This window comes from Schistocerca americana, chromosome 6 (genome assembly GCF_021461395.2).
Source record: "Schistocerca americana isolate TAMUIC-IGC-003095 chromosome 6, iqSchAmer2.1, whole genome shotgun sequence".
NCBI lineage: Eukaryota > Metazoa > Arthropoda > Insecta > Orthoptera > Acrididae > Schistocerca > Schistocerca americana.
The window spans coordinates 203,693,507-203,714,659 of record NC_060124.1 but is presented as its reverse complement, the minus strand read 5'-3'; the positions used below and the strand labels follow the sequence as shown (position 1 = coordinate 203,714,659).

General features: G+C 41.8%; 1 protein-coding gene across 2 annotated transcripts in view; it reads right to left on the bottom strand.

Moving 5' to 3' along the window:
• Nucleotides 1-21,153, bottom strand: part of LOC124619245 (ATPase family AAA domain-containing protein 2-like) — a 236,223-nt gene that overhangs the window by 60,590 nt on the left and 154,480 nt on the right. For both annotated transcript variants that reach the window (XM_047145490.1, XM_047145491.1), the window contains 4 exons: nt 10,280-10,479; nt 6,335-6,424; nt 3,549-3,730; nt 2,940-3,078 (listed from right to left, as the gene is read on the bottom strand). In XM_047145490.1, coding sequence (XP_047001446.1) covers nt 2,940-3,078; nt 3,549-3,730; nt 6,335-6,424; nt 10,280-10,479 — 611 coding nt within the window. The remainder of the gene's footprint in view (nt 1-2,939; nt 3,079-3,548; nt 3,731-6,334; nt 6,425-10,279; nt 10,480-21,153) is intronic.

Genomic DNA, 21,153 nt, shown 5'->3' with positions numbered 1-21,153 from the left:
CTGCCACAGCTTGAAGAGAGGTTTGAAGGGACACAGTTTCACTACAGACTGAATTTAGGACATAAACGCAAAATCCATGTGACACTAGATTATATTCGCTCCGGTTCCTGTGATAGCCCTTATAGTCTTGGAGGGCTGGAGCCCGTATTGCTGGGAACCAGGTTTCCTGGAGGGCAATGCAGAAAGCAGATGTTAAGCTCAACAGTTGCCGTAGCTCAGCCAGGCAGTGGGAAAAACTGTCACAATTCCACTGGAGGAATACATCATCGTGAGACTGGGAGGGCATGGAACATTCAACGAGGAAGGTTACACCTCAGAATAACTTGCTGCCACCGACTTATTGCCTGAGCAGGCTATATCCAATGTGTCTGACGGTCCGGCGAGATCTAGGTCCTCAGTGGACGTCAGAATCTCTACCTCACACGCAGAGCTTGTAGGTAGTGGTGGTGTGGGTGCCACTGCAATTCCCTTGGTCTTGGGGATCTATTTTCGATTTCTCTCGCTGATCCTTGGGTTTCCCTGGCTGGGAGGACTTCAATGATTCAGTCTCCGGGACTGAGGATGAGCGTGAAGCCATATGACCAGCTGCTTTTGGGCTCTTCAGCCACTGGCAGGTGTCATCTTTCGCACTAGCAGAAAACTGGGAAGGGAGAGACTCAAGGGACCTTTTCCTAGTGAGAGGAGCTGAAGAAGACTTACGCTTCTCTGGCTCAGAAGTGGGGACTAATATCCCTGATGGTTGGGGGGATTTAGCTCCTGAAGTAGGTGGTGCATAATCAAAAGGGAGGGAAGTCCCCCCCATCATCAAGGGTGCAGGTGTAGTCTTCTGGTTCTGAGAGGCGACAGGAATGCGAGGAACCGATGGGGCGACAACAGTTCTCGTAGTGGCGGCGTAAGAGGTGGTCACAGCCACAGGATGTAGGCACTCAAATTTCCTCTTGGCCTCAGTGTAGGTCAGTCGGTCCAGGGTCTTATATTCCATGATTTTCCTGTCTTTCTGTAAAATCCTACAGTCTGGTGAGCAAGGTAAATGATACTCTCACCAGTTGACACAGATGGGATGCAGGAACATGGAGTATTGGGATGTGATGGATGTCCACAATCTCGACTTGCGACACTGGATGTACAGCAGGGAGACACATGGCCGAACTCCCAGCACTTGAAGCACTGCATTGGGGAAGGAATTTATGGCTTGATGTCACAGCAGTAGACCATCACTTTGACCTTCTTGGGCAATGTATCACCCTCGAAGACCAAGATGAAGGCACTGATGGCAACCTGATTATCCCTTGGACCCCAATGGACACGCCGGACGAAATGAACACCTCACTGCTCTAAATTGGCGCAGCTCGTCGTCAGATTGCAAAAGAAGTTCCCTGTGGAATAATATACCTCGGACCATATTTAAGCTCTTATGGAGCGTGATGGTAACAGAAACATCCCCCAACTTGTCACAAGTGAGTAATGCCCATGACTGGGAAGAGGATGCTGTTTTTATCAAGACTGACCCAGAGTTCATTTTGGACAAGCCCTCCACCTCCCCAAACTTGTCCTGCAAATGCTCCACAAAAAACTGAGGCTTCATGGATACGAAAGATTCCCCATCAACTCTCGTACATACGAGGTACCGGGGTGAATAAGCTTCACTGCCATCCTTAGCCTGGCGTTCCTCCCATGGTGTGGCCAGGGAGGGGAACGATTTGGGGTCATATTTCTTAGCATTGAAGTCAGTCTTTGCTTGCTTAGAGACTGCTGATGACGGACCATCACCAAGAGATGACGTACTACACTTCAGGGCGTGTCATCTGACCTGATGCCACCCACTCTGACCAGGGGCCCTCCCACAGCCTCAGCAAGGGCCACCTGGCAGAATGGCCATTGCTGGGAGTCCCGATGCCAGAGGGAGATGGGCATACATGGGGTGCTAACGACACAGGCATCAGCATAGCGATTCCTGTGTTGTCAGGGGGGCTACAACCAATGGGGTACATGGCAGTCCCACCACAATGGACTGGTTACTGTGCTGGATATGAGAAGATAAGTCCACGGTCATCGTCGGCACAGAAAGCAACACTGCATAGTGCTCGGTGGAAAACGCATCTGGGAAGGTGTCCTCACCCAAGGGATGGAGAATGAGAGGGACTGCAATGCTAAAATGAGAAAGTGGGCTAAAGATCTCAATGCACGATGGGCACGATGCACCGTGTTAAGTCGCCCTTCCCCAATTGGCTTGCTCTTCCGGAAAATTTAGAAAGATGGAGGTCAAATCCGACAGAGGACCATCACATAAAGGCTGAAATGTGTGACCACAGGCAGGAATACCTCGGGCCTATTCTAACCCCCGGACTTGCAGGGGGAGGGAGATGAAAGGGTTAAAGAGGGAAATAGTCTGACTGCAATGTTGCATAGGGTGGGGAGGCAGATGAAAAGCCACTTTCAGTTGGGTGAGACAGTTGTACACTATACCTCACTTGATAGCATATTTTAGAAAACTGGAATACTGGCAACCAAGTTGGTTAACACGTTCAGATTAAACATACGTGGAACAATATCTCAATTGCTTTATTACATTTGGAACGAGCTGAAATATTTACACGTATCCCCCCATGCAAGATATAATGAAATATGAATGAGGGGTAGATGTGAGCTGTTGCTGGCTTTCTAGAGCTTATCATTATTATTTTAACCCAAACACACACACACACACACACACACACACACACACACAGTGCATCAACAGGTTTTCATAGCGGACACTCAGGATCCAAACAGTCTTTTCCACATATTTCATGTATGAAATTTAAGAAGATTCTTTGCACTCTAGCATTAAACATAAAATAAAGCAATACCCATTAATAATCCAACCGTCTGCCTACACGCAAATTCTAAAATCGCAATGTGACAATAACAATGTGAATTACTGTAACAAAATATCTTACCTAAATCATCTTTTGATTTCCTTTTCCCCTCCAAGTGAAGTGGTTCATTTTCTCCATTTATTTTTTTGCCTCCTTCAACCTTAATATTCAATGGACCATTGATTACTCTTTCTTTCGCAATATTATCAGCATCCAGTTTCTACAGCAAAATAAATAAATATCTCAACATAACTTATTACAATCAGATGAACCAAACAAAATGTTGATAGAAAACAAAAATATCTTGGCAATATGTGATACATTATATGTTACAACATTAACTGTTTAATCCTTAAACAAAATTAATGTTAACTGTTGCAATGACATGTCACCACTCTCATTACCAAAAATGTACCTGTCACTTGTTGAGACAGTTAATGACAGCTCGAAAACTACCAACTCAACTTAAACATCTGTCACGTCTACAATTATTGATTATGTTTCTTCGCATCATTAGAAGTTCTACATGGAAGCTTTCCATTCTCCTAATCTAATCTTGTACAACCCTACTTGACAGGAACTTTGGACACTACAGTATTTGATAGGAACACACAATGTGGAATTAGTCCCGCTCTTTATTTACATTTATGCAGCCTCATAATAAATTACTATAAAATGTTATCTACATACCGTGGATGCTGAATTAGAATTATTGTTTCCAGCATTTGGACTCAAAGACAGCACATGACGAACACAATGCTTCTTCTTTTTGCCAGAGCTATGTCTCAGTAGGCCCCTTGACCAAGCAGATCGACGACGCTTTTTTGAAAGGCATGAATCACTGTTGAACTTCCAATGACTCTTGGGGAAACCTATACATGAACTACAAATTATTATAAATTCGCACATATGCAGGTGTGCGCACGCACGCGTGCACACACACACACACACACACACACACACACACACACACACACACACACACACACTTGTCCTTAGCTGCTTTTATATTGATACCAAAAAGAAGAGAGATGTAAGTCTGCCCCACACTACAGGTGTAAACAATGTGTGCACCTTATTCATGTAGTGATGCCAATGAGGAATAGGAAGGAAAGATTATTTTTAACATCTTATTAGTGTTAAGTGCATTAAGTAAGAGATCAACTTCAGACTGGACAAGAATGTTGCAGGAAAATGGCAACCATCTCTGGAAGGACAACTTTGGGATTCGCCTGCATTGATTTATAAAAACCGACACATTTCAATTAGGATGTCCAAACAGGGGTTTTAATCTTGCTCCTTATAAATGTGTGTCTGATAACCACATTATTTCGCAAGATAAATGAAACTTTGTGTTTTGTGCTTCACACAATAATGGCATTGTAGATAGAACCCAAAAAATAATTTCTCAGCTGCAAACATTTGTGGTTAGTAGTATTTTTGTCATAGGCACCACACTATTTTTTCAAACCCTCCTAGCAACTGACTACAAAGGAGCGGCAAATAAAAGTATTCTGTTTCAAATCCTCCAATCTGGAATGCCTTTCGAGTACTTTTAAATCTTTTTAATGTCGGTTTAAGGTGTGTATAAACAATTGCTCCTTAAGATTTCAAAACGCCAAAGTGTGTAGAGGAGGAAAGTGCATATAACTGGCAGATGAAACTTACCAGTTCACTAGGGTAAGTGTTCTGATGGCACTGATATATGAGCTGCACTAATAAATGCCTAATTTGAAATCATGTTACTGGTTTGAAATTTTGCTCTTGTCGCTGAACCCTCCATTCATCCCACACTGATGTATATGGCAACTTGATATATTCTGTTGTGTCAGAGAGAGAGAGAGAGAGAGAGAGAGAGAGAGAGAGAGAGAGAGAGAGAAATTTGACAATTTTCAACATTTAAATAAATAAATACTTTCGCTGTGCCTTAGCAGCTAAAATTCTGACGCCATGTTTCTTTCAGCGTATTCTTTCCGTATTAAATTTTTCAGGTCAGGTTCTACATATTGGTTTGGACCACAGGCATGCCAAATATTACAATTTGTCCCTAATTATCACGAGTTCTAGGCCAAAATTAAGGTCTTACTGGACCCCCTGTTAAAATTACAGAATTCACTATCCAAGTTATTTTAGTAGTTTGACAAAACAATGTTTTCTGTTGCATCATTTTGTGAACAACACATTCTCCACACAGTGTTCCCTTGCTAACTTCACTACCTTTGGTGCGTAAACTTGTAGTTATGTTCCAATTTGGAATACTGAGGTTCACATGTGATGTCACTGCCAAGTCTGAAGCAACTGGGCAGCATTTAAATTTTTTGCAGTGTTTGAATTGTCACTGTATACTTTACTTGGTTAGCCTGTTTTTTTCCTTCCAATAGTCTGGAAATTCTTTGTGTCATTAGCAGTTCTGAAGACTTATTTTATCAATGCAAGAATAATGATTAAAGTTCACTTTTTACTTCTTTGAAAACACCTTTCACTGTACAATGTTTTAACTGTTTTACCCCTTTGAAAATTGGTCATTGATCTTATTTCAGATTCCACTAAACTTTTGCTTTAAAATAACATCTGCATTTTACATTTTGAAAAAAGCTGACTTTACTAGGGTTAAAGGCACAAATTTTTTACTTTTCGAGTGGTCAAATTAGGCTTACATTCTGCTAAATGTGTATACTACCTCAAAACAGAAACACATGGGAGTATCTCTGAAGATCCAAAATGCAAGAGAATTGTTACTGGCAGTGTGACTGGCCGCTATCTTTATAAGAGCTAGTGAAATAACTTGTGCAAGAGGAGTCAGTCAACCTACCAAGCCTGCGTGGAGTGTTAACTGAATAAATTTGTTTGCAAAAAATGCAAGGGTATTTATAGCTGGTACAGAAACTGAATTTACAGTGTGATTTGAGACCTGTTTACCTAGAGATGAAAAATGTAAATAATGGAAGTATCACTTGATAAAGGCCACATGGAAGTTCACACTAGATGCAGCCTTCACTGTTTTTAATATATCCTGTGTACTCTAGCGTATATACAAACACAAGCTACATAAGCATATTAAGAAAAATATTCTAAGTTTAAGGAACAGGTAAGTAAATACGACAAGTTAAGCCAAAAGTAGGGTGGCAAATTACTGACCTCTTTCAGATCACATATAAAGGAGAAAAAAATTACTGACTGCAAAATCAGAAATAAAATAGTAAAAATGAGGACAGAAAAATCACAATTTCTCTACATGTGACAAAATAAATAAATAATAGGAACCAGTTTCATTTAGGAGTGTGATAGACTTTTTGTTTAATACTGTAAGAACATAGTCATCATCATCTTTCAGGTGAAAAGTTATCCATTATTAATGCTAATACAAAGCTGCCCCCCTCCCAAATACTTGTACATCTGATACACAGATTTAACAACCCTATTTACGGTGAATGGTTTAATTACACCTTGTGTTCTTTAGGTCTTCAAATACAAACCTGTTATTTCATTTGAACCATTTCCTCCACTTGTATCGGTAGAAGTCATTGAGTCTTTAACTGGTGTACTTGCTAATTTTGGGCTATTTTCTGGAAACAGAAAATCCAAGTTAGTTAAATTGAGAACAAGCAAATAACATTGATTATTTAAATTTTTTATAGACATACATAAGAAAGATATATGTTAGAACCAACTACACCCCATCCCCTCCAAATCCTTACAGCTTCTTTCACAGACTACCCTCCTTTTCACAATCATTAGCTAAATATATACCATGTTTTATGGATTATAAGATGCACTTTTTTCTTTGAAAAATTGCCTCCAATATTCAGGTACGCTTTACCTTGAAATTAATCTAAAAATGTCCAGTGTTTGATTTAAAATTCCTGCCAGTCTTAAAAATGACCATATATTCGATGCTGTGGGAAACCTATATCTGGCAACATTGGATTAAATTGGCAGCAGCAGTGTACCAATGTGACAAACATGAGCTTCAGGGACTCACAAGCTTGACAACACTGTCTGCCTCCTGCCCCATCATCACACACCCAGTATCCTGTCGAGCCTATGGTGTGTCACTGCAGTCGAAGATGCCAGTGAACTTGAATTGAAAGTGATTTGAGTTATTGGCAACAGTATAACGTTAGAAGGTAGTTTCGCAAAGAAAGAAACAGACCAAAACTAGAAGATGATATATTGAAATGGATTCAAGGACACACTAAAAAAATGGCATTGCAATAAATACAAGAACAATTCAAATACATACTTGTAATCTAGTGCTACAGTGGAACTTAACAGATTTTAACATAAGGGTGGAGTTGGTTGATGCTACGGGTTTACGAAGCGTTATGGACGTAGCATGCGAATCAAAACCAAAATTGTTCAGAAAATACCACAAGAGTATGAAAAGAAAATATTATATTACCATCACTTTATTGTTCAACATCAAAAGAAAACCAGTGTGTAACTAAGCCAAAGAGTGAATATGGATGAATCTCCTATGACATTTGATATGCCTAGTAACACAACTGTTGCCATAACAGGTGCTAAAACTGTAACTACAAAAATGAGTGGACATGAAGAAATACACTGTACATGACAAGGGTTGGATGGATGAGGCTCGTATGAAATTATGGATTAACAGTGTGTGGGTGAGAAAGAAAGGTACTTTACGGTAGAAGAGTTTCCTTCTCAAGCTACATCAATTTAATAGTCATTTGAAAAATTCTGTGAAAGAGAAATTGAGAATGGGAAATACAGAGCTTGCTTTTGTTCCAGGAGGACTTACTTCACAATTTCAACCTCTTAATGTGTCAATAAATATTCCATTTAAAGAGTATATGAGAGAGGAATGGAACAAGTGAATGAGGGACGAAACCCAACATGAATTCACACAAAGGGAGCTTTAAAAACGACCTACAAACAAACGTGTCAGTGGATAAAAGAGCCATGGTCTAGAGTGAGGAAAGACACTGTTAAATCTTTCAAGAACTGCGGAATAAGTAATGCTCTTGATGGCATTGAAGATCATCTTATATATGAAGTGGACAACGAAGATGACGAAGAGGAGGAGGAGGAAGAAGAGAGTTCAGATGATCATTTTCAGGCATCTTGAAGGTCAGTTCGGTTTTATAGACCAACTTTTTTTTAGTATAGCTTTGCAATCTAATAATGAAAATGAAAAAAAAGGTTATTTAAAAAAAATGCTTAAAAATTAAGGCGCATCTTACAGCTCGTAGCGTCTTTTACTCCATAAGACATGGTGTCTTAAAAATCCAACACTTCAGATGCAACAGTCAAACCAAACCTAGTAAAGGCAACTGAATACTATTTCTCTCATAATGATAGGATTGTAGTTGGCTATAATGCTCCCATGGAAAGATCATATCTCTTTGTTGACAGTAATCCCCAACCAACTGATCACAGCATTCATCGCAACACTCAAAACACTAGATCATTATCTCCATTGTCTTCCTACAGTTCTGGTTCCACTACCACCAAATTACTTTTTTATCACTGTAGATAACATACTCTCCAAATATTCCCACTTTCTGGTCATAGCCTTACTGTTGCAGAATGTACACTACCCTGCACCACAACCTTCTTCCTACCATGTTCGTGAAACCACATTTTAATTATTAATTTCTTCTCTTTTGAAGATCACACTTAAAAACAAATCTGCATAGCTTCTTTCCTGTACATTATGAAGTAACTTGTTTGAATCATACTGATGAAAAAATTTTTGTTGGCCGTATTTGGCTGGTGAGGTCCACGGACACTACGATATGAAATGCATGGGATGAGAGCATGTGATACTACTGATGGTGATCCATTTACCAAATGGGGGACACGGAACTCATTGACACTCTTGATATCTGAGAGGGGTACAAATCAGCACCAAAAAAATTTTCTGTCAATTTGTCTGTGAAACACTTCCAAGAATTGCTCTTAGCCAAGCAACACCAAAATCTTTTGCTTGTTTCAAAAGTTCTATGATGGCACATCAGTAATTAATTCAGGACAGGTGGGGATAGTTCTTTCCCCAAAAATCTCAACATCAACTGCCAAACATACTTCACCCTGCTCCTCTATGCTCAACAAGCTTAACTTCCTGGACACTGATCTCCGCTTCCTCTCACCCCATAATAAACACATTAATCACTAACAATACCTCAGAATTGCTATGTTACACTTACAGTGACAGGCACCTGTGGATACTTCATCTTTATCAGCTGGAGTTATTAAATATATCGATTAACCAGCTAGAGCTTTTACATAACTTATTAAGGTAATATGATCTGTATCATTAAAAAAATTATTTTAAAAATTCTGAGTATCAACATTCTAAGGGGAGTCAAGAAAAACACGATTTCCTACTATTGACATTTTGCATAATGAATATGCAATAAAATTGGGCAAAGTAGACTTATTATCAGCCTGTCAGTTGCTGTTTTTATTTCTGACTAATAGAACCATATTTCAAATGGCTCTGAGCACTATGCAACTAAACTTCTGAGGTCATCAGTCGCCTAGAACTCAGAACTAATTAAACCTAACTAACCTAAGGACACCACACACATCCATGCCCGAGGCAGGATTCGAACCTGCGACCGTAGCGGTCGCTCGGCTCCAGATTGTAGCGCCTAGAACCGCAAAACCATATTTAATATCAACCATTGGCAGTCAAATTTTTTTATATAAGGTGAGCTTTATTTCATCATGTCTTATTTTAGAGAGTGATTTTTGGCAGTTTCTTCTGAAGTTGGGTGACACTGGCCAAAATCAGCTAGTTTGAAATAATAAAACAGTGATTGACCTATTGCAACTCAGCATATTTTGTACAAATCAGGATTGAGAGGTAACTCCCTGTGACACATATGCCCAATTTCGATCAAATAAAATTTGGCTTCCTTGTAGTTGTAATTCCTGTGCACTGCCTGTGGGTGGAATAGCAAGGAAGTGAATTAACACTGCCATTATGGCATACTAAGTGCCCTCCACCAGACAGCGGATTGTAGAATTCAGAGGTGGATGTCCCTTCCGTCAGACAGTGTCTTGGAGAGATCAGTTACAGATATTTTTGTGGATAATTGTAAGTCAATTTGATTCTATGACTAAATTGCTTCACAACCATACACACTGTACACAACACTCAGCTAGAAGTGATACTATCTACTGTCCATTACGGAACCAGGAGTTGGTCTCCAGCCTACAGTAATTAAGAGCAAGGCTATATGGGCAAGGATATTACTGTAACTGTCTGACAGGACACAAATATCAACCAACTGAAGCAATGGGAAATATGATGTAAGATTAAGGAGGGAGAATGTTCACTGATAAATTTTACACACTATCTTACAAATGCTTACCAGATACACATGAAAGGGATCAGACTTTCAAATTTACTGCTAACATCAAGGATCTAAAACAGAGATGGCATTTACCTTTACTTGAAGTTTGTTCATTTGTGGTGAGCACAAACTCAGGTGCAAATCGTGATGGAGATTCTGCCCTCTCTCTTCTCGCTTTTGCTATAACTTTACACTGCTCCTCAAAATCCGAATCCATTTGGGCTTTTATCAATGTATACGCAGTATCTCTCAGTGAACAAGCACGATGTCTTATAAGTTTGTCAGCAGGCTCCCTGTAAATCAGAAAATGTAAATTATATGATAAAAACATGGCAGGAATTCCCTTTAATTATTTTAATATTGACATCTTTAATCTAACTACCACTGTTACAGCTGCTGCTAAAACAACTAGTAACAACACAGGAAATACATGACACAGACACTACATTTTAAATTTGATCACAGGTTAGCCCACAGACTCAAAATACAATTAGTTGCCTTTTACACGATTCGCCTAAATTTTTTATGCTTATCTTCTAAAGTATAAATAACAGAAAAACCATAAACGCAGAAAAATCACATACTATATACAGAATTAACATTTAACCAGAGGGGATGTGTCATATGGAATAATAAAATTACAAGTATCTGAGCAACATCTGTGGAAGGGGAGGAGACTATTTCTTATCTATTGAAATGGGGACGTGACTGACATATGAAAGTCTTTTTTATTTTTTTATTCTTAGTTTTGTAGGTTTCAGAATTTTCACAATTATTTTAGTAAGAGATGGTGAAAACCAAAAAAGTTGATAAAATGGGTACAGATGCTTGGGAGGAAAAGGTTTCAAAAACTTAAGTTGGAATGGAGTAATATAACTATGGTGGTGAAGTGTGGCTCACATCATGGTGCAATTTTTTTGACTGGACCCACTACGATGACTTGTCTGTCAATGTTATTGCTCATTTATATAAAAAGATCTTCCGAGACAGAGTGAACCACCTTTTAGACTTCTAAAAAGAAAACAGCAGTATCTGATATTCAGTAAAAAGACAGCAACATGAGTCTAACTCCGTAATTTGGCCACAGTCTGACTGCATTAAAATTACATGCATAAAAATACACACATCAAAAAAGTTTTGCATCATCACCTCGGTTCCAGAACCTGTACAGAAAATTTGAATAGAGATCAACGTAAACATCAGTTCCGCCCTTTTTATTGCTCATGAAAACCACACATTGCATGTTGTACCAACATATAGCAAGACCTTCAGAGGTGGTGGTCTAGACTGCTGTACACACCGGTGCCTCTAATATCCAGTAGCATGTCCTCTTGCATTGATGCATGCCTGTATTCATCGTGGCATACTATCCACAAGTTCATCAAGGCACTGTTCGTCCAATTGTCCCACTCCTCAATGGTTATTCGGCATAGATCCCTCAGAGTGGTTGGTGGGCCATGTCGTCCATAAACAGCACTTTTCAATCTATCCCAGGCCTGTTCGATAGGATTCACGTCTGGAGAACATGCTGGCCATTAGTTGAGCAATGTCCTTACCCCAAATGAAGTCATTCACAAGATGTGCACGATGGGGGTGCGAATTGTCGTCCATGAAGACAAATGCCTCGCCAATAGGCTGCCGATATGGTTACACTATCGGTCGGAGGCTAGCATTCACATATCATACAGCCATTACGGCACCTTCCACGATCACCAGTGGCGTACATCACCCCCACATAATGATGCTCCAAAACAGCAGGGAAACTCCACCTTGCTGCACTCGCCTGGACAGTGTGTCTAAGGCATCTGCCTGACTGGGTTGCCTCCAAACATGTCTCTGACAATTGTCTGGTTGAAGGCATATGCGGCACTCATCGGTGAAGAGAATGTGATGCCAACCCTGAGCGGTTCATCCGACATGTTGTTGGGCCCATCTGTACCACACTGAATGGTGTCATGGTTGCAAAGAGGGACCTTGCCATGAACGTCTGGAGTGAAGTTGCGCATCATGCAGCCTATTGCGCACGGTTGAAGTCTTAACACGACGTCCTGTGGCTTCTCGAAAAGCATTATTCAACATGGTAGCATTGCTGTCAGGGTTCCTCCTACCCATAATCCATAGGTAGTGGTCATCCACTGCAGTAGCATCTCTTGGGCGGCTTGCGCGAGGCATGCCATTGACAGTTCTTGTCTCTCTGTATCTCCTCCATGTCCAAACAACATCGCTGTGGTTCGCTCTAAAACGCCTGTCCACTTCCCTTGTTGAGAGCCCTTCCTGGCACAAAGTAACGATGCAGATGCGATCGAACTGCAGTACTGACCATCTAGGCATGGTTGAACTGCAGACAACATGAGCCATGTACTTCCTTTCTGGTGGAATGACTGGAACTGATCGCCTGCCAGACCCTCTCCATCTAATAGGCGCTGCTCCTGCATGGTTGTTTACACCTTTGGGCGGGTTTAGTGACATCCCTGGACAGTCGAATGGACTGTGTCTGTGACACAATATCCACATCAATGTCTATCTTTGGGAGTACTGGGAACCGGGGTGATGCAAAACTTTTTTGGACGTGTGTATTATCCACATAGGGAGAAAACAGGATGGCAGTTGGTGGTGAAAACACACAAATAAACAATCTGATAAAATTGTTTGTGAAAATCCCCCCCCCCCCCCCCAATAGTTTCCAGTAGGTCATCTTTCAGACACTGCCTGACACTCTTTAGTTCTTGCAATGCAAAATCATGTTAGCAGCTGCTTGGAGCACTGTTACAGGAACAGGAACACCCTTCTGCTGAACTCTCTTATAATAGCAGTACTGCTTCACATTCATATGTTAGAACTGAAGGGTACTACTCAGGAAAATTTGATACACCAAAACGCTGTCTATAATGAATATTGGCAGTTACAGCAGTGATGGAATCCAGATACTGCTTGCTTAATGTGTGTCCTCTTTCCCCGTAAGGAAACAGAGTAATACGGGAGGGGTGGGGGGCGTGGATGTCCTCAAAATACGTGCAAAGCACAGCACTTTTTTCTTTCCATTGTCATTTCTGCAAATTGATTCCCACCTCTGTAATTGTGCCATTAAAGACTTCTGTCCATAACAAACCCACTAATTGCCAGCAATACAACTGTTTTGACATCTGTGATCCGATTTGCCTTTTTTTTCTATCCTCATCAGTGTCTCTTTGATGTGAACACACTCACTGTGAAGTCACTTTGCTATGGTAAAATAACATCTACAATCATATGACAGTGTAGGACGGGAGCAAGAATGAGAGAGAGAAAGAGACGAAAAGGATAAGGTTAAAGGGATCAAGGAGTGGGACGGAAACAGATTGGGAGCAGGGTGGGGGATTTCGCAGGAATGGAAGATATGCTGCACAGTTCAAAGCTGCTGGTTATGAACTTGAGGAGTTTAACAGCGTGAGTGTTGGAGCAGCTGTTGAATCATTGGTGGTGGTGTGTATAGGATGTCAGTAGCTGCCATTTGTACATTTATGTGGGTATGAAGCTGACTAGTAGTAATTTCTGCATAAAAATGTACGCAGTAGTTGAATCTCAGACGGCAGATAAAAGGAGAGCTTTCACATTTGGACATACTACTAACTGGATAGGCATGCCTACTGACAGTGCTGCAATAGGATGACATGAGTAAGTATACGGGAAAGGTCCTGTTCTTGACAGAAGAATGAACCATAAAACGCAGGACTGGGAGCGGGAGAAGAATATGGATGTACTAGAGTAGGATGGGCTGTGATAAATTTTAACTTTTGGGGCTCATGATAGAATTTGAGGAGGACATCCTTCACATCGAGGTAAAAAGGTAGGCATTAAAAGGCAACAGGTGTGGAAGAGTTTCTCAATGCATGTGTGCTCCCTGCCGCCGTTGGATAAGCAGCTGCCAGCAGAAAGTCGTATACTCCTAGCTCACTTATTTGTTACAAAGTTTAATTCTTAACTTCTTTGCATGTTTTTGGTACTTGTATTGTTTAATTCATAAATTTCGGGCGTATAATAGTATTTGAGAGTTGTAGCATCGCGTTTTAGTACCTGAAAAGTGTAAAATCGCGTAGTCTCCTTCCGCCACCGAGCAGTGTGTCAGCAGTGCGCAAGTAGCAGCATTACTGCATTTACTAGGCAATCTTGTATTTCAATAACCGTTTAAATTTTGTATCTATTTGTTTGTGCTCTCTGTAGATTAGTTCAGACGTTCTTTGCACAACAGTTTTTAGCATGGATAGGGACTGCAACTGCTGTGTTCGGATGCAGGCTGAGTTAGCATCCCTTCGCTCCCAGCTTCAGGCAGTGTTGGCTTCAGTCACACAGCTTGAGGCTGTTGCCAATGGGCATCACTGCGGGGGTCCGGATGGGGGTTTGTCAGGGACGGCCAGCTCGTCCCACGCATCCCCCGATCGGACTACGAGTGTGGCTGCCCGGGATACTGCCCACATTGAGGCTGATCCCTCACCTGTGGTAGAGTGGGAGGTCGTCTTGAGGTGTGGCAGGGGGCGAAAGACATTCCGGAGGGCTGAACGGAAGGACTCTCCAGTTTGTCTGACAAACCGGCTTCAGGCCCTGTCTCAGGCTGATACTGATCTTCGGCCAGACATGGCTGCTTGTCCTGTTCCAGAGGTTGCCCCTCAGTCTGCAAGATCCGGGCCGTCGCAGAGGGTGGGCTTACTGGTAGTTGGGAGCTCCAACGTCAGGCGTGTAATGGGGCCCCTTAGGGATATGGCAGCAAGAGAGGGGAAGAAAACCAATGTGCACTCCGTGTGCATACCGAGGGGGGAGTCATTCCAGATGTGGAAAGGGTCCTTCCGGATGCCATGAAGGGTACAGGGTGCACCCATCTGCAAGTGGTCGCTCATGTCGGCACCAATGATGTGTGTCGCTATGGATCGGAGGAAATCCTCTCTGGCTTCCGGCGGCTATCTGATTTGGTGAAGACTGCCAGTCTCGCTAGCGGGATGAAAGCAGAGCTCACCATCTGCAGCATCGTCGATAGGGCTGACTGCGGACCTTTGGTACAGAGCCGAGTGGAGGGTCTGAATCAGAGGCTGAGACGGTTCTGCGACCGTGTGGGCTGCAGATTCCTCGGCTTGCGCCATATGGTGGTGGGGTTTTGGGTTCCGCTGGATAGGTCAGGAGCCCACTACATGCAGCAACCGGCTACACGGGTAGCAGGGGTTGTGTGGCATGGACTGGGCGGTTTTTTAGGTTAGATGGCCTTGGGCAAGTACAGAAAGGGCAACAGCCTCAAAGAGTGCGGGGGCAAAGTCAGGACATGCGGGGACCAAGCAGCAATCGGTATTGTAATTGTCAACTGTCGAAGCTGCGTTGGTAAAGTACCAGAACTTCAAGCGCTGATAGAAAGCACCGAAGCTGAAATCGTTCTAGGTACAGAAAGCTGGCTTAAGCCAGCGATAAATTCTGCCGAAATTTTTACAAAGGCACAGACGGTGTTTAGAAAGGATAGATTGCATGCGACCGGTGGTGGCGTGTTTGTCGCTGTTAGTAGTAGTTTATCGTGTAGTGAAGTAGAAGTGGATAGTTCCTATGAATTATTATGGGTGGAGGTTACACTCAACAACCGAGCTAGGTTAATAATTGGCTCCTTTTACCGACCTCCCGACTCAGCAGCATTAGTGGCAGAACAACTGCGAGAAAATTTGGAATACATTTCACATAAATTTTCTCAGCATGTTATAGTCTTAGGTGGAGATTTCAATTTACCAGATATAGACTGGGACACTCAGATGCTTAGGACGGGTGGTAGGGACAGAGCATCTAGTGACATTATACTGAGTGCACTATCCGAAAATTACCTCGAGCAATTAAACAGAGAACCGACTCATGGAGATAACATCTTGGACCTACTGATAACAAACAGACCCGAACTTCTCGACTCTGTAAGTGCAGAACAGGGAATCAGTGATCATAAGGCCGTTGCAGCATCCCTGAATATGGAAGTTAATAGGAATATAAAAAAAGGGAGGAAGGTTTATCTGTTTAGCAAGAGTAATAGAAGGCAGATTTCAGACTACCTAACAGATCAAAATGAAAATTTCTGTTCCGACACTGACAATGTTGAGTGTTTATGGAAAAAGTTCAAGGCAACCGTAAAATGCGTTTTAGACAGGTACGTGCCGAGTAAAACTGTGAGGGACGGGAAAAACCCACTGTGGTTCAACAACAAAGTTAGGAAACTACTGCGAAAGCGAAGAGAGCTTCACTCCAAGTTTAAACGCAGCCAAAACCTCTCAGACAAACAGAAGCTAAACGATGTCAAAGTTAGCGTAAGGAGGGCTATGTGTGAAGCGCTCAGTGAATTCGAAAGTAAAATTCTTTGTACCGACTTGACAGAAAATCCTAGGAAGTTCTGGTCTTACGTTAAATCAGTAAGTGGCTTGAAACAGCACATCCAGACACTCCGGGATGATGATGGCTTTGAAACAGAGGATGACATGCGTAAAGCTGAAATACTAAACACCTTTTTCCAAAGCTGTTTCACAGAGGAAGACCGCACTGCAGTTCCTTCTCTAAATCCTCGCACAAACAAAAAAATGGCTGACATCGAAATAAGTGTCCAAGGAATAGAAAAGCAACAGGAATCACTCAACAGAGGAAAGTCCACTGGACCTGACGGAATACCAATTCGATTCTACACAGAGTACGCGAAAGAACTTGCCCCCTTCTAACAGCCGTGTACCGCAAGTCTCTAGAGGAACGGAAGGTTCCAAATGATTGGAAAAGAGCACAGGTAGTCCCAGTCTTCAAGAAGGGTCGTTGAGCAGATGCGCAAAACTATAGACCTATATCTCTGACGTCGATCTGTTGTAGAATTTTAGAACATGTTTTTTGCTCGAGTATCATGTCGTTTTTGGAAACCCAGAATCTACTATGTAGGAATTAACATGGATTCCAGAATCAGCGATCATGAGGGACCCAACTCGCTTTATTTGTTCATGAGACCCAGAAAATATTAGATACAGGCTCCCAGGTAGATGCTATTTTCCTTGACTTCCGGAAGGCATTCGATACAGTTCCGCACTGTCGCCTGATAAACAAAGTAAGAGCCTACGGAATATCTGACCAGCTGTGTGGCTGGATTGAAGAATTTTTAGCAAACAGAACACAGCATGTTGTTATCAATGGAGAGACGTCTACAGAAGTTAAAGTAACCTCTGGCGTGCCACAGGGGAGTGTTATGGGACCATTGCTTTTCACAATATATATAAATGACCTAGTAGATAGTGTCGGAAGTTCCATGCGGCTACACACTGTGTAGGAAGCTGCCCTGTGTAACCACAAAAGGCATAGTTGATGATCTAGCCCCTATATCTTAGACCAGGCCTTATCGGCGTCAGTGTAGGAATACGGACTAACGATCATGATATCACTATAACAATTCTGGTTACAAGGGTTAACAAATCAGTTAAGAAAGCTAGGAGTGTTTCCACTAGAAAGAGCAGATAAGCAGGTGTTAGCACCTCACTTGGACAGTGAACTGACGTCACTCAGTTCCAGTACGATGGATGTAGAGGAATCGTGGGAAAGGTTAAGCAAACTATAAATCATGATACGGAGAATTAAGTGCCTAGTAAGTGGATTAAGGTCAGAATACCCATAATGGTTTAACAACAAGATTCAGAAAATGCTGAGGAAGCGGAGGCTGTTGCACTCTCTGTTCCAAAGAGAATGCACAAATTACGACAAGCAAAGGTTAGTAGAGATTCATGTGTCTGTGAAAAAATCTATGCACGACACGTATAACTACTACCACCGACATACCTCAGCAAAGTATTTGGTAGAGAATACAAGAGGTGGTCCCTTGTAAAATCACTAAGTGGGTCTACAGCTTCCACACAGTCACTTGATCAGTCTGGTGTGTCAGTTGCAGGTAGCAAAACGAAAGCCAATGTTTTAAATTTCATGTTTACAAAATTTTTCACACAAGAGAATTGTACAAACATACCACTGTTTGGCATCGAACAGACTTCCGTATGGATGACACAGTAGTAACCATCACTGGCGTACTGAAACAACTGAAAGCTTTTAAAGCAAATAAGTCACCAGGTCCGGATGGAATCCATTTCGGATTTTCAAACAGTACTCTACGGCAATGACCCCTTACCTACCTTGCATTTATTGAGAGTCTCCCACCCAGTGCAAAGTCCCGAGCGCCCAGAAAAAAGTGCAGGGGACTCTCATATACCAGAAGAACAAAAGAATGGGCCTGTAAAATTACAGACCAATATCCCAAACATCAGCTTACTGCAGAATCCTTGAACATATTCTCAGTCCGAATATAATAAATTTTCTTGAAACAGAGAAGCTTATGTATATAAATCAGCATCGTTTTAGGAAGCATTGCTAGTGCAAAACTCAGACTGCCCTTTTCTCACATGATATACTGAACACTATGATGTGCAACAGGCAGATTCCATATTTCTAGCTTTCCAGAAAGCATTTGACAAGGTGCCCTATTGCCAGCTGTTAACAAAGGTACAAGCATATGGAATATGTTCACAGATATGTGAATGGCTTGAAGACTTCTTAAATAATAGAACCCTGTATGTTGTCCTTGACGGCGAGTGTTCATCAGTGACAAGGGTATCATCAGGAGAGCCCTAGGTAAGGATGATAGGACCGCTGTTGATCGCTATATACATAAATGATTTGGCAGTCAGGGTGAGCAGCAATCTGCAGTTGTTTGCTGATGATGCCGTGGTGTACGGTTAGATGTCAAAGTTGAGTGACTGTAGGAGGGTTGCAGTTTCCACTGGTTGCACTACTGATGACTCCATTACTGGTGGTTGCTGTCATTCTTAACCAATGTCTACAACAAAATGTCTGCAGTCTCTCTGTCTACATAAAAATCCCTGTCCCATAATCACCATACTCGTAGTTCACCACTTTAGGTCTTACGTTTCTGGACACCAGCATTCCCCATGCCCTCTTTGCCATAGAATACTAACTTCCCACTGTCCTCCATATATCAATCCATCACATTCTTCCTAAACTATTTGGACAATCACATTTTAATTAATTATTATTTTCCTTTCAATTTCACATCTTCAAAGAAATGAGCAAAACTGCCACAGGTACACCCACTTGACTTTCCTATGCAATTCTGTAGATGATTATCCAGCAGAATACTTCCTATTTTCACCCAACGCCTTAAATACATAGCCTGATCCATTTTCATTCACATTATCTTCATAATCTTTACAAAGACGTGCACTGATCTTTTCTTCACAGCCGCAGTGCTTAGTCCCAAGGTTGTTTCACTTGCTACTTCTCTGTTCTGTGAGTCATTGAGCTATCTGCACATCTGATGGCTACACAAAAATCCCACTCCTCATTACAAACACAATGTGAACTTTCTGCCTTTCTAAGACAATTACACTAAGAACCCTCCACCACAAAACTGAGGGCGACATGCGCAGAATACAATAATAAAAACATTCCTTCCCTACGACTTTGTACATTTAATATTTTCAGTAATGGGAATCAAAAGTTAGGTAATTATGCTGATAATGCTGCAGACAGGCTTTACAAACAAAGAATATCCTGCTCGCTTAGTCAACTAAGTCAGTAACTCATTATGCTGTTCCTGCTCTTTGTCAGGCAGTCAACAAGTCATTTCCAAGCAGACAACTATGTACAAGAACTATCCCACAAACTATCTTTAGATCCAGAGACATCACAAATACTTCTTATCCAATCAAATGTAGGGCATATGTGAAATCAGTCGTGTCTTATACCAACTCTGTTGTAATTATTAAACAGCAACTTTTTTTTTTTTTTTTTTTTTTTTTTTTTTTTTTTTTTTTGGGGGGGGGGGGGGGGGGGGGGGGGGTACAACTACAGTGGTCATTAGCGCCCAGACTAAATTATGAATGCACTGCGAGGCACAATGTTAAAACAGCAACTAAAAAGAACACTATAAAACGCACATTAACAGGCCAGGGATTAAAAGAAAACAGCATAATCAAATGTCCTTAGATAGGTTTGTCAAGTGGATAAAATGAAAAACGCGAGCAGCTGCTCCTGGGTCATCCGCTAAAATTTCATCCAGACTACATGGCAGGCCAAGATCAATGCGAGGTGCATTAAAATTCGGACAGGACGTGAAAATGTGGCGTACCGTCAGCAGATGGCAGTGGCTGAACCGGCAGAGTCCAATCCGTAACCGGGCCAAAACGACCTCCTCACACCGAGAAGGGCGTGAAGAGGTCATCCAAGCCGTGGGGAGAGGTTTCAAGGCCCGAAACTTGTTTTCAGTAAGTGTAGACCAATCGGCATGCCACATGATAAAATGCGCCGACAAGTGACCGTGCCAAAATCGGATGAAGGCACCCAACAAGAAGCTGTCCGAAGCTGGAGGACCACAGCCATATATATATATATATATATATATATATATATATATATATATATAATGGAAGGAAACATTCCACGTGGGAAAAATTATATATATAAAAACAAAGATGAGGTGACTTACCGAACAAAAGCGCTGGCAGGTCGATAGACACACAAACAAACACAAACATACACACAAAATTCAAGCTTTCGCAACAAACTGTTGCCTCATCAGGAAAGAGGGAAGGAGAGGGGAAGACGAAAGGAAGTGGGTTTTAAGGGAGAGGGTAAGGAGTCATTCCAATCCCGGGAGCGAAAAGACTTACCTTAGGGGTAAGGAGTCATTCCAATCTCGGGAGCGGAAAGACTTACCTTAGGGGGAAAAAAGGACGGGTATACACTCGCGCACACACACACATATCCATCCACACATATACAGACACAAGCAGACATATTTAAAGACAAAGAGATTGGGCAGAGATGTCAGTCGAGGCGGAAGTGCAGAGGCAAAGATGATGTTGAATAACAGGTGAGGTATGAGTGGCGGCAACTTGAAATTAGCGGAGATTGAGGCCTGGTGGGCAACGGGATGAGAGGAT